Source organism: Bison bison, unplaced genomic scaffold (assembly GCF_000754665.1).
Source record: "Bison bison bison isolate TAMUID 2011002044 unplaced genomic scaffold, Bison_UMD1.0 scf7180017864456, whole genome shotgun sequence".
Classification (NCBI taxonomy): domain Eukaryota; kingdom Metazoa; phylum Chordata; class Mammalia; order Artiodactyla; family Bovidae; genus Bison; species Bison bison.
Window position 1 is genome coordinate 27,167,124 of NW_011495018.1, and position 14,321 is coordinate 27,181,444.

The 14,321-nt window shown below is 43.2% G+C and overlaps 1 protein-coding gene across 1 annotated transcript in view; it reads right to left on the minus strand.

The window, feature by feature from the left end:
* TAF5 (TAF5 RNA polymerase II, TATA box binding protein (TBP)-associated factor, 100kDa) overlaps positions 1 to 1,783 on the minus strand; it is a 15,985-nt gene extending 14,202 nt beyond the window's left edge. The window contains 2 exon segments of the mRNA XM_010859418.1: positions 10 to 126; positions 128 to 1,783. Coding sequence (XP_010857720.1) covers positions 10 to 126; positions 128 to 522 — 512 coding nt within the window. The 5' untranslated portion in view covers positions 523 to 1,783.
* Positions 1,784 to 14,321: the final 12,538 nt, after the last annotated feature.

Here is a 14,321-nt window from a genome sequence, read left to right on the forward strand (position 1 = left end):
AAGCCCGAGACGGCGGCGGACCCCGAAGCGCCGCTGACCGGAGGATCCGGGGCCGAAGGGCCGGGCGCCGAGGCGGTGACCCGACTAAGAAGCGCGCTAGCCGTCTCAGCGCCGGCGCTGTCTGCGGGCTCCGGAGCCCGCCACTGCCTCCTCCAGCAGCCGGGCCTCACGGCGCAGCGCTTCTTCGGCCTCGCGGAGGTTGCTCTGACGTAGAAACTGCAGCACGGCGAGCAGAGTCTGTCGGTCGTGGGGAGCGCTGGCCTCCGGAGCAGCGGCGGGGACCGGGGCCGCCCCCGCCGGTGCAACGGCGGAGACAGCCACCGAGGGTTTGGGGGTCCCACCATCTCCGCCGGCCGACGACGCCGCCGCAACGTTCCCGCCGCCGCCGTTGGGGCCGCTGTTGGTTGTGCCGCCGCCACCCTCGCCAGCGCCGTCCCCTGCCTGCGGAGGTAGTAGCGTCGGCGGTCCCTCAGGCTCTAACTTCACCGCCACCTCCGTCTGCTCCTCTGCCAGCGCCGCCATCTTGCGGCTGAGCCACCTCGCGCCGTCAAGCGTGATTGCGTTTTCGCCACATGGAGGGCGGGGAGGAGCATTTTACGACATCTCTGGGGGGCAATTTACGGCAGTAGGAGGGGCGATAAAGAATGAGAAAAAGGAATCGCAGCAAGAGCAACTTTCAAAAGTGAGTGGCAAAAAGGCAGGAAGTGGGACGTGGAGACAGCCTCTTGCATTTACATTGGATAATAGTTACGTTTATTGCAGACCAGCTATTTTTCATGACGTTCATGGTGATCCCAACACTGAAATATAAAACTAATGGAATTTGACTTAATGTAAGATTATGAAACATGGGTAGGGAGGGGCAAGGGCAGAGAGTGGGGAGGAGATGAGCGAGAACTGGGTAGCATCTGATGCATTTAATCTATTTCATCTAGTTTAAGTTGTTCAGTTTCTTGCTTTACTAGCAGTTGCACCTCCCTCTGCATCCCATTACTTTTCTCTATGAATTTGTATTTCCCGGAAGGTATCAGCTACCTTATATACCCAGAGGGAGAGGCTAAAGCCCAGCATTGGTAAAAGGCGAAGGATGCACCCAAAACAAGAAAACCTGTGAGGTGTTGGCCCCATTAGCCCCATCACTCCCTATTTATCAACATACGTGCACATGTGCACACACACACATCCTCAGAGTTTTCAGTTTTTACTGATCTATCAATTTCAGTGCCATCTCTAGGGTTGAGTGTGATGGGAGAGGTAGCCACTAGTGTGAGTTTACAATCTTGTTCAGTTCCTAAGTTTAAATTCACACAGCTAAGAGTGAATTTAGAGTTTGCCTCCTAAGGTAGGTAATTGCAAAACTGACCTGCACTACTACAGGAGTGGCTATTGACTACTGCCACTGAATGTACCTAGTCTGAGCTAAGGTGTTCTCTAAGTGTGATATATGCGCTGGATTTTAAAGACAAAAAGAATATAAAATGGCTCAATAATTTTTTTATTGGTAACATGTTGAAAGGTATTTTTATATGAGTTAAATATTAAAATTAATTTCCTATTACTTTTTTTTGTGGCTTCTGGAAATTTTTATTTACGTATGTGGCTCACCTTATATTTCTGTTGGACAGCACTGATCTAGACCAGGAGTTTTCAATTTTTTTGGCCATGATTCACAATAAAAATATGTTTAACACCAGAACCCAAGACTCACATATATATGTGGATATTTATAAGTGTGACAACTTTTAACAATGATATGTATAAATATCACATGAAATACACTCTGATATTTGATATTGTGTTCTTTAAATAAAATGTTCAGTATGACTGATTAAATTTATTTTAAAATTTCATTTTAAAAATTAGACTCAGTTCATTTCAGTTCATTCACTCAGTTGTATGCAACTCTTTGTGACCCCATGGACTGCAGCACTCCAGGCTTCCCTGTCCATCACCAACTCCCAGAGCTTACCCAAACTCATGTCCATAGAGTCAATGATGGCATCCAATGATACCACCCAGAGGATACCATCTCATCCTATCTCGTCCCCTTCTCTTCCTGCCTTCAGTCTTTCCCAGCATCAGGGTCTTTTCCAGTGAGTCAGTTCTTCGCATCAGATGGCCAAAGTATTGGAGTTTCAGCTTCAGCATCAGTCCTTCCAATGACTATTTAGCATTGATTTCCTTTAAGATGGACTGCTTTGATCTCCTTGCATTCCAAGGGACTCTCAAGAATCTTCTCCAACATCACAGTTCAAAAGCATCAATTCTTCAGTGCTCAGCTTTCTTTATAGTCCAACTCTCATATCCATACATGACTACTGGAAAAACCATAGCTTTGACTAGATGAACCTTTGTTGGCCATGTCTCTGCTTTTTAATATGCTGTCCAGGTTGGTCATAGCTTTTCTTCCAAGGAGCAAGTGTCTTTTAATTTCAGGGTTGCAGTCACCTTCTGCAGTGATTTTGGAGCCCAAGAAAATTAAGTCTGTCACTGTTTCCATTGTTTCTCCATCTATTTTCTATGGAGTGATGGGACTGGATGCCATGATCTTAGTTTTTCGAATGTTGAGTATTAAGCCAGCTTTTTCACTGTCCTCTTTCACTTTCATCAAGAGGCTCTTTAGTTCCTCTTCCTTTCTGCCTTAAGGGTGGTGTCATCTGTAACCTGTCATCTGAGGTTATTGATATTTCTCCCAGCAATCTTGATTCCAGCTTGTGCTTCATCCAGCCTGGCATTTTGCGTGGCGTACTCTGCATATAAGTTAAATACACAGGGTGACAATATGCAGCCTTGACATACTCCTTTCCCAATTTGTAACCAGTCTGTTGTTCCCTGTCCAGTTCTAAATGTTGCTTCCTGACCTGCATACAGATTTCTCAGGAGGCAGGTAAAGTGGTCTGGTATTCCCATCTCTTTAAGAATTTTCCACATTTTGTTGTCATCTACACAGTCAAAAGGCTTTGGCATAATCAATAAAGCTGAAGTAGATGTTTTTCTGGAATTCTCTTGCTTTTTCCATGATCCAACGGATATTGGCAATTTGATCTCTGGTTCCTCTGCCTTTTCTAAATCCAGCTTGAACATCTGGAAGTTCATGGTTCACATACTGTTGAAGCCCAGCTTGGAGAATGTTGAGCATTACTTTGCCAGCATGTGAGATGAGTGCAATTGTGCAGTAGTGTGAACGTTCTTTGGCATTGCCCTTCTTTGTGATCGGAATGAAAACTGACATTGTCCAGTCCTGTGACCTTGGCTGAGTTTTCCAAATTCGCTGGCATATTGAGTGCAGCACTTTCACAACATCATCTTTTAGGATTTGAAATAGTTCAGCTGGAATTCCATCACCTCCACTAGCTTTGTGGTGAGTGATCACACGATAATGGTTATCTGGGTCATGAACATCTTTTTTGTATAGTTCTTCTGTGGACTGAAATGTGTGAATTCCATTCAGATGGACTGAAATAGGCGAATTTAATTCAGATGACCATTATATCTACTATACTACCATATCTACTATTGTGGGCAAGAATCCCTTAGAAGAAATGGAGTAGCCCTCATAGTCAACAAAAGAGTACAAAATGCAGTTCTTGGGTGCAGTCTCAAAAATGACAGCATGATCTCTGTTCGTTTCCAAGGCAAACCATTCAATATCACAGTAATCCAAGTCTATGCCCCAATCAGTAATGCTGAAGAAGCTGAACTTAAACAGTTCTATGAAGACCTATAAGACCTAGAACTAACACCCAAAAAAGATGTCCTTTTCATTATAGGGGACTGGAATGCAAAAGTAGGAAGTCAAGAGATACCTGGAGTAACAGGCAAATTTGGCCTTGGAGTACAAAATGAAGCAGGGCAAAGGCTAACAGAGTTTGCCAAGAGAACGCACTGGTCATAGCAAACACCCTCTTCCAGACAGACTGCTGCTGCTGCTGCTGCTAAGTTGCTTCAGTCGTGTCCGACTCTGTGCAACCCCAGAGATGGCAGCCCACCAGGCTCCCCCATCCCTGGGAGTCTCCAGGCAAGAACACTGGAGTGGGCCGCCATTTCCTTCTCCATACAGACTAGTTATTATTAAAAGTAAAAATATTGGAGGAGATGTGAATAAATTCATAAAATATAGAGATTTTGTAGACACAGGACTTCATAGTTGGATTTGGGAGATGAGGGCAAAGAAATCCATGGCAGACATCCTGGCATTTGGCTTGGGTGTCTAAAAGGATGGAGATATAATTCCCTGAGAACTGACCTGATTGGGGAGGAAGATTATGAACTCAATATTTAACTTGCTGAATTTGAGATTACTGGAGGTGTACATGGAAACTAGCCAGTAGATAGAAGCACATACGATTTAGAGGTAAGGAAGAAAAAAAGCCTGGACAAGAGATACAGATTTAGAAACCAGCAAATAGGTGGTAATTGAAGTCATGTGAGTGAATAAAATTACCCCAAATAGTGTATAGAGCAAGAAATGAAGATCCAGAAAGGAATTCTGAGGAACACCTATGTGTGCTTAGTCGCTCACTTGTGTCTGATTGCGACCCCATGGACTGTAGCCCGCCAGGCTCCTCTGTCCATGGGGATTCTCCAGGCAAGAATACTGGAGTAGGTTGCCATGGCCCCTTCCAGGGTATCTTCCCAACCCAGGGATCGAACCCAGGTCTCCCACATTTCAGTCAGAATCTTTGCGGTCTGAGTCACCAGGGAAGTCCAAGAACACTGGAGTGGGTAGCCTATCCATTCTCCAGGGGATCTTCCCGAGCCAGGAATCAAATGAGGGTCTCCTGCATTGCAGGTGTATTTACCAACTGAGCTACCAGGGAAGCCCCAAGGGAAGAAGAGGGAGGGGGACCTAATTATCAGGAATTGCACTCCGTTCCCTCTTCAACATCTAACTCCTGACAGGAGGATGAGAGAGGAACACTCATACTTAAAGACAAATCCCGGGACCACTCAGTCACATGTTCTTTTTAATTTTTAATTGGATGATAATTGCTTTAAAATGTTTGTTGGTTTCTGCTGTACAACAGTGTAAATCATATATATGCTGCTGCTGCTGCTAAGTCGCTCCAGTCATGTCTGACTCTGTGCGACCCCAGAGACGGCAGCCCACCAGGCTCCCCTGTCCCTGGGATTCTATACATATATCCCCTCCTTCTTGAACCTCCCTCCTACCCACCCCCAACTCACATGTTCTTGAAACTGTTTTCTGTGTTTAGAAACCCAAAGCTTTATATGTTTTCCTCCTTCTTCTGACCACTCGTTGACTTTTTCCTTGTCATTCACTGCCTCCTCTTCTACTTCACTTTACTTTTTTTTCCAGATTTATTTTTTAAACTTTTAAAACAAGTAATTTCAGATTTACAGAAAAATTCAAAAGTAGTACAAATAATTCCCAATTATCTTCCACCCACATTCCCCAAATATTAACATTTCCTACAAATACTTTGTCCTTCAGTAGGTGGGTAGGTAGATAGATAGATAGGTCTCTCTATATACAAATATAGAGTGGTTCAGTTCAATGTACTCTTTTATGATTCTCTCTCTCTCTCTCTCTCTCTCTCTATATATATATAATATATACACAAAAAAAGCTGTAGACATGTCCTTTTGCCCTTTAAATATGTCCACATATATTTCCTCAAAACGAGGCATTCTCTTACATAACCACAGGACAATTACCAAAATTAATAAATAAACATTCCTACAATACTACTCAATAATTGTCTGTACATCTTATTTTGATTTTTCCCGTTGTCCAAATAACATCCTTTCTAGCAAAAGAAAATCCAAGATTATTTATTGCATGCAGTTGTCTTATCTCTATAGCCTCATTTAATTTGAATGTTTGGTTATATTTCGTAACTTTGACATTTATGAAGACTACGGGCCAGTTAATTTGTGAGTGATTTTCAGTTAAGAGTTTTTCTTGTATTTTCTTGTGGACACCATGGATATAGCACTGTATTCATTGCTCGTATATAAGAATAGTAGTGATTTTGACATGTTGACCTGGGATCCTGTGACCTCACTTAAATCATTTCATTGTTGTAGAAGTTTTGTGTGTATTCAGTAGTGACAATTGTGTCCTCTGTGAATAGAGAAAAATAAAAGGGAAAGCATACTTTCACTCACCTGTTTCATTTGTCTCTAATCTCAATACTTGTGGCACCAGGTGTGTGGGTTGCTTCCCATGCTGCTGCTGCTGCTACTGAGTCACTTCAGTCGTGTCCGACTCTGTGCGACCCCAGAGATTGCAGCCCACCAGGCTCCCCCATCCCTGGGATTCTCCAGGCAAGAACACTGGAGTGGGTTGCCATTTCCTTCTCCAATGCACGAAAGTGAAGAGTGAAAGTGAAGTCGCTCAGTCATGTCCGACTCTTAGCCACCCCATGGACTGCGGCCCACCAGGCTCCTCCATCCATGGGATTTTCCAGGCAAGAGTACTGGAGTGGGGTGCCATCGCCTTCTCCGGTTGCTTCCCATACTTCCCAATTATCTGACACTAGCTTAGGTGTTCTACATAGTTCTGATACTATATCAGATAGTATCAATATCAGATAGTTCTGATACTATCAATCTGTAGTTAGTATATGCCCCCACCCCCACCCCCCATCAAATGCCAGTCATAAGTATGGCCCTTCTGTGTTTCTAACCAACCTGCTATAAATTGAGGTCCTTATAACCCTCTCCTCCTGTTTGATAATTTGCTGGAACAGTTCACAGGATTCAAATAGTTTACTTGCTAGATCACTAGTTTATTATTAAAGAATTCAACTCAGGAACATTCAGATGGAAAAGGTACACAGGGCGAGGTTTGGGTAAAGGAGAATTGAGCTTCCATGCCCTAACCAGGTGCAACACCATCCCAGCACCTCCATGTGTTCAGCAACCCAGAAGCTCTCTGAACCCTTTCATTTAGCACTTTTAGTGGAGGTTTCATTATGTAGGGGGCTTCTCTGGTGGTTCAGATGATAAAGAATCTGCCTGCAATCCTGAATTATGTAGACATGATTTTTTAAACCTTTGGCTGTTAGTGATGACTCAGCTTCCAGCCCATCTACCCTTCCCAGAAGTCAGGAGGGTGGGGCTGAAATTTCCAACCTTCTAATCACATGGTTGGCATTTTTGGCAACTAGACCTCATCCTGAAGCTATCCAGGAGTCCTCAGTCCTTAGTCATCTTATTGGCATACAAAAAGACACTTATTACTTCAGGGATTCCAAAGTGTTTAGGAGTTACATGCCAGGAAATGAGGAGGGGTAAGTAGAAACCAAATATATATTTCTTATTATGTCACAGTTTTTATTATATCCTTTCCAATCTATTTGCCTCATTATTTCTTTTTCTTGTTCTATTGCACTGGCTAGAATTTACAATATTGTGTTGAATATGAGTGGAGACTGGAAGTGGACATACTTAGTTGTTTACTATTAAATATGATGTTTACTGTAGGGTTATTGTAAATGCCCTTAATCAAATTAAGGAAATACCTGGATAGTGCTATACCTTGTATATTAGTTCTCAAAACCTGTGAAACATTGATTAGATTCAGATTCATGTGTATGATGCCCAAAACTGCCTCTGTGCACTAGTGTCAAATTGAGTCTCAGAGACAGAGTTTAGAGTGAAGTAGAAAAGAATAGCTCTATTGCTTTGCTGGGCAAAGGGGGACATGGTAGGGTCATGCCCTCAAAAACTGTGTGTCCCAACCTAGGGGTCATTCGGTGAGCAGTCTTTCAAGGGCAGGGGTTGCTGATAGGGATCAGGGTGTGTGCAGGGCCTGCATTCCTTTAATCTGGCCTCAGGTGGTCTTCTGATGAGCTCCGGTGATTCCTGAGGTTATCAAACTGTGACCTTCTCTCTGGAATAAAGAAAGCTTCATCAATTGTTAACATCTTCCATTTGCTAAAAAATACCGTTATGTATATCCCTTGAGGTAGAACCAGGACCCTGCCCAAGCCTGCAGTATTGTTTCTTGTCTGCCCCTCCCTTGTTTCTGCATCCCTTCCCCTCCTGATTAACAACTGTTAGAACCTTCCCTGTGAAGCTCAGAGGAAGTCATGGAAGCTGAAGCCTGTTTCCTGCAAACAAGAAACAGGGACACAGAAAGGCTTCAATTCCCAGGAGTGATGCTGAAAGCTCGGCCTCTGGGCACCAGTGCTGAATCGAATTTCAGAGACGGAATTTTGGTTGAAGTAGAAAAGAATCGCTCTATTTCTTTGCCAGGCAAAGGGGGACACAGAAACTGCTACCCTCAAAAGCTGTGTGTCCCAACCCAGGAGGATATGGTGAGGAGTTTTATAACAATAGTTCAGGAGTGGGGTTGCTTATAAGAATAAGGTGTGCGCAGGGCCTGATGTACGCTCATCTTGTCCTGCGAGAACTCCAAAATTACAACTTGCTGCTGAACAATCATTGACAGGAGAATGTTGGATTCTACCAAAAAAAAGATAACCCACATCCAAGGGCAAAAGAGAAGCCCCAGAAAGATGGTAGGAGGGGTGAAATCACGTTTAGAATCAAGCCCCATACCCGCCAGAGATGCTCGGAGGGCACAAACAAAACCTTTGTGAGCACCAGGAGACCCCACAGAGATTGAGAAGGACCTGCCGTTGAGTGTTTGAGTGTCTCCTGCAGGGGTATGGGTCAGCAGTGGCCTGCTGCAGGGGCAGGGCTCTGGGTGCGGCAAACCTGGGTATGGCATAAGCCCTCATAGAGGAGATTGCCATTAACTCTGCCGGAGAATGGCCAGAACTTACAAAGGACTGGGGAAACAGACTCTTGGAGGGCACATACAAAACCTTGTGTGCACCAGGACCCAGGAGAAAGAAGCAGTGACCCCGCAAGAGACTGGCCCAGACTTCCCTGTGAGTGTCGAGGAGTATTTGATAGAGATGTGGGTCAGTGGTGGCCTGCTGCAAGGTCATGGGGCACTGAGTTCAGTGCCTGCAGGGGACCTTTTGAAGGAGGTCATTATCTTCATTACCTCCACCATAGTTTGGCCTCAGGTCAAATAACAGAGAGGGAACATAGCCCCACCTATCAATAGAAAATTGGATTAAAGATTTACTAAGCATGACCCTGCCCATCAGAACAAGACCCAGTTTCCCCCTTAGTCAGTCTCTCCATCAGGAAGCTTCCATAAGCCTCTTATCCTTCTCCATAACAGGGCAGACAGACTGAAAACCACAATCACAGAAAACTAACCAATCTGATCATATGGACCACAGCTTTGTCTAACTCAATGAAACTATGAGCCATACCATGTAGGGCCAGCCAAGATGGATGCATCATGGTGGAGAGTTCTGACAAAACATGGTCCACTGGAGAAGGGAATGACAAACCACTTCAGTATTCTTGCCTTGAGAACCCCATGAACGGTATGAAAAGGCAAAAAGATAGAATACTAAAAGATGAACTCCTCAGGTCAGTACGTGCCCAATATGCAACTGGAGAACAGTGAAGAAATAACTCCAAAAAATTGAAGAGATGGAGCCAAAGCAAAAACAGCACCCAGTTGTGGATGTGACTGGTGATGGAAGTCAAGTCTGATGCTGTATAGAGCAATATTGCATAGGAACCTGGAATGTTCGGTACATGAATCAAGGTAAATTGGAAGTGGTCAAACAGGAGATGGCAAGAGTGAACATTGATATTTTGCGAATCAGTGAACTAAAATGGACTGGAATGGGTGAATTTAACTCAGATGACCATTATATCTACTATTGTAGGCAAGAATCCATTAGAAGAAATGGAGTAGCCCTCATAGTCAACAAAAGAGTCCAAAATGCCGTACTTGGATGCAATCTCAAAAATGACAGAATGATCTTTGTTCATTTCCAAGGCAAACCATTCAATTTTACAGTAATCCAAGTCTATGCCCCAACTAGTAACGCTGAAGAAGGTGAAGTTAAACAGTTCTATGAAGACTTACAAGGCCTTCCAGAAACAACACCCCAAAAAGATGTCCTTTTCATCATAGGGGACTGGAATGCAAAAGTAGGAAGTCAAGAGATACCTGGAGTAAATTTGGCCTTGGAGTACAAAATGGCCTCCAAGGCAAATTTGGCCTTGGAGTACAAAATGAAGCAGGGCAAAGGCTAATAGAGTTTGCCAAAACAATGCACTGGTCATAGCAAACACCCTCTTCCAACAACACAAGAGAAGACTCTGCGCATGGACATCACCAGATGGTCAATATCAAAATCAGATTGATTATATTCTTTGCAGCCAAAGATGGAGAAGCTCTATACAGTCAGCAAAAACAAGACCAGGAGCTGACTGTGGCTCACATCATGAACTCCTTATTGCCAAATTCAGACTTAAATTGAAGGAAGTAGGGAAAACCACTAGACCATTCAGGTATGACCTAAATCAAATCCCTTATGATTATACAGTGAAAGTGACAAATGGGTTCAAGGGATTTGATCTGATAGACAGAGTGCCTGAAGAACTATGAATGATGGTTTGTGACATTGTACAGGAGGCAGTGATCAAGACCATCCCCAAGAAAAAGAAATGCCAAAGGCTAAATGGTTGTCTGAGGAGGCCTTACAAATAACTGAGAAAAGAAGAGAAGCTAAAGGCAAAGGAGAAAATGAAAGATATACCCATCTGAATGCAGAGTTCCAAAGAATAGCAAGGAGAGAGAAGAAAGCCTTCCTAAGTGTGCAATGTGAAGAAATAGAGAAAAACAATAGAATGGGAAAGACTAGAGATCTCTTCAAGAAAATTAGAGATATCAAGGGAACATTTCATGCAAAGATAGACACAATAAGGGACAGAAATGGTATTTACCTAACAGAAGCAGAAGATATTAAGAAGAGATGGCAAGAATACACAGAAGAACTATACAAAAAATATCTTCATGACCCAGATAACCATGATGGTATGATCACTTATCTAGAGCCAGATATCCTGGAATGTGAAGTCAAGTGGGCCTTGGGAAGCATCACTACGAACAAAGCTAGTGAAGGTGATGGAATTCCAGTTGAGCTATTTCAAATCCTAGAAGATGCTGCTGTCAAAGTGCTGCACTCAATATGTCAGCAATTTGGAAAACTCAGCAATGGCCACAGGACCGGAAAAGGTCAGTTTTCGTTCCAATCCCAAAGAAGGCAACACCAAAGAGTGTTCAAACTACCACACAATTGCACTCACCTCATACTTTGGCAAAAAGTGTGCTCAAAATTCTCCAAGCCAGGTTTCAACAGTACGTGAACTGAGAACTTCCAGATATTCAAGCTGGATTTAGAAAAGGCAGAGGAAGCAGATCAAATTGCCAACATCTGTTGGCTCATCGAAAAAGCAAGAGAGTTCCAGAAGAACATCTACATCTGCTTAATTGACTATACCAAAGACTTTGTGTGGATCACAACAAAATGTGGAAAATTCTTGAAGAGATGGGAATACCAAACCACTTTACCTGCCTCCTGAGAAATCTGTATGCAGATGAAGAAGCAGCAGTTAGAACCAGACATGGAACAACAGACTGATTCTAAATTGTGAGGAGTATGTCAAGGCTGTATATTGTCACCCTGCTTATTTAACTTATATGCAGAGTACATCATGCAAATTACCATGCTGGATGAAGCACAAGCTGGAATCAAGACTGCTGGAAGAAATATAGATAGCCTCAGATATGCAGATGATATCACCCTTATGGCAGAAAGTGAAGAAGAACTAAAGAGCCTCTTGATGAAAGTGAAAGAGGAGAGTGAAAAAGCTGGCTTAATACTCAACATTCAAGAAATAAGATCATGGCATCTGGTCCCACCACTTCATTGCAAATAGATGGGGAAGAAATGGAAACAATGACAGACTTTTTAGGCTCCAGAATCACTGCAGATGGTGACTGGAGCCATGAAATTAAAAGATGTTTGCTCCTTAGAAGAAAACTATGACCAACCTAGACAACATTTTAAAGAGCAGAGACATTACTTTGCCAACAATGTAATCTCGTCAAAGCTATGGTTTTTCTAGTAGTCATGTATGGATGTGAGAGTTGGACCATAAAGAAAGCTGAACGCTGAAGAATTGATGCTTTTGAGCTGTGGTGTTGGAGAAGATTCTCGAGAGTCCCTTGGACTGCAAGGGGATTAAACCAGTCCATTCTAAAGGAATCAGTTCTGAATTTTCACTGGAATGGCTGATGCTGAAGGTGAATCTCCAATACTTTGGCCACTTGATGCATTGAAGTGACTCATTGGAAAAGACCCTGATGCTACAAAAGATTGAAGGCAGGAGGAGAAGGGGACGACAGAGGATGAGATGATTGGGTGGCATCTCTGAGTCAATGGGCATCAGTTTGAGCAAACTCTGGGAGTTGCTGATGGACAGGGAAGCCTGGCATGCTGCAGTCCGTGGGGTCACAAAGATTTGGACACTGAGTGACTGGACTGAACTGAACTGAGGCAAAACAGGACCCTGCCTCAAGGCTGCGCTGTTTTTCTTAGCTGTTCCTCCCTTGTCTCTGCATCCCACTCCTTCCCTGATTAGCAACTGTTTGAATCTTTTCTTTTGAACTCAGAGAAGTTCACAGGGCCTTGAGTCTGTTTCCTATAAATAAGGAACGGGGACACAGAAAGGCTTCTGTGCCCAGGTGTTGCAGGGAGAAGAAAATTTTGACTTCATATGGGAAACTTTCTTTGGCTTACTTTATATTGCTTTTCTTATTACAATCATACAAAATGGCCTGCCCCCAGAGGACCCTGCCCTCTCTGCCTAACTGTTAAAGACGCTTTGTTCAGCTCATATAGAGATAATCTGTGAATCAGTTGGTTCAATCACTCAGTTGTGTCTGACTCTGTGACCCCATGGACTGCAGCATTCCAGGCTTACCTGTCCATTACCAATTCCTGGAGTTTGCTCAAACTCATGTCCATTGAGTCAGTGATGCCATCCAACCATCTCATCCTCTGTCATCCCCTTCTCCTCCTGCTTTCAATTGTTCCCATCATCAGGGTCTTTTCCAATGAGTCAGTTCTTCACATCAGGTGGCCAAAGTATTGGCGTTTCAGCTTCAGCATCTGTCCTTCCAGTGAATGTTCAGCACTGATTTCCTTTACGATTGACTGGTTTGATCTGCTTGCTGTCCAAGGGACTCTCAAGAGTCTTCTCCAACACGAGAGGTCAAAAGCATCAATTCTTTGGTGCTCAGCTTTCTTTATAGTCCAGCTCTCACATCCATACATGACTACTAGAAAAACCATAGCTTTGACTAAATGGACCTTTGTTGGCAAAGTAATGTCTCTGCTTTTTAATAAGCTATCTAGGTTTGTCATAGCTTTTCTTCCAAGAAACAAGCATCTTTTAATTTCATGGCTGCAGTCACCATCTGCAGAGATCTTGGAGCCCAAACAAATTAATTCTGTCAGTGTTTCCATTGTTTCCACATCTATTTGCCATTGAGTGATGGGACTGGATGCCATGATCTTAATCTTTTGAATGTTGAGTATTAAGCCAGCTTTTTCACTCTTCTCTTTCACTTTAATCAAGAAGCTCTTCAGTTCTTCTTCGCTTTCTGCCTTAAAGGTGGTGTCATCTGCATATCTGAGGCTATTGCTATTTCTCCTGGCAGTCTTGATTCCAGCTTGTGTTTCATCCAGCCTGGCATTTCACATGACATCCTCTGCATACAAGCTAAATAAGCAGGGTGACAATATACAGCGTTGACTTACTTCTTTCCCAATTTGGAACCAGTCCATTGTTCCATGTCCGGTTCTAACTGTTGCTTCTTGATCTGCATACAGATTTCCCAGGAGGTAGGTAAGGTGGTCTGGTATTCCCATCTCTTAAGAATTTTCGACATTTTGTTATGATCCACAAAGTCAAAGGCTTTTGCATTGTCAATGAAGCAGAAGTAGATGTTTTTCTGGAACTCTCTTGCTTTTTCTAAGATCTGACAGATGTTGGCAATTTGATCTCTGGTTCCTCTGCCTTTTCTAAAACCAACTTGAACATCTGGAAGTTCTCAGTTCATGTACTGTTGAAGCCTCACTTGGATAATTTTAGAATTACTTTACTAGTGTGTGAGTTGACTGCAATTGTGCGGTAGTTGGAACATTCTTTGGCATTGCCTTTCTTTGCAATTGGAATTAATACCGACCTTTTCCACAGAATATGTGAATAGCTACAACAAAAAGAAGAGTTTAACACACCACTTCCAAAGGCTGGCCCTTCAGGAGATGTTTTGCAAGACCAAAGACCCTTTTTACTTTATTTCCTCACCGCATCTCCCTCTCTTTCCTGCCTTTTGACTTTAGTTCCTCATTGATTCTCTCTCTGACTCTATAAAAGAACTTGGCATGCAGACCCTGACA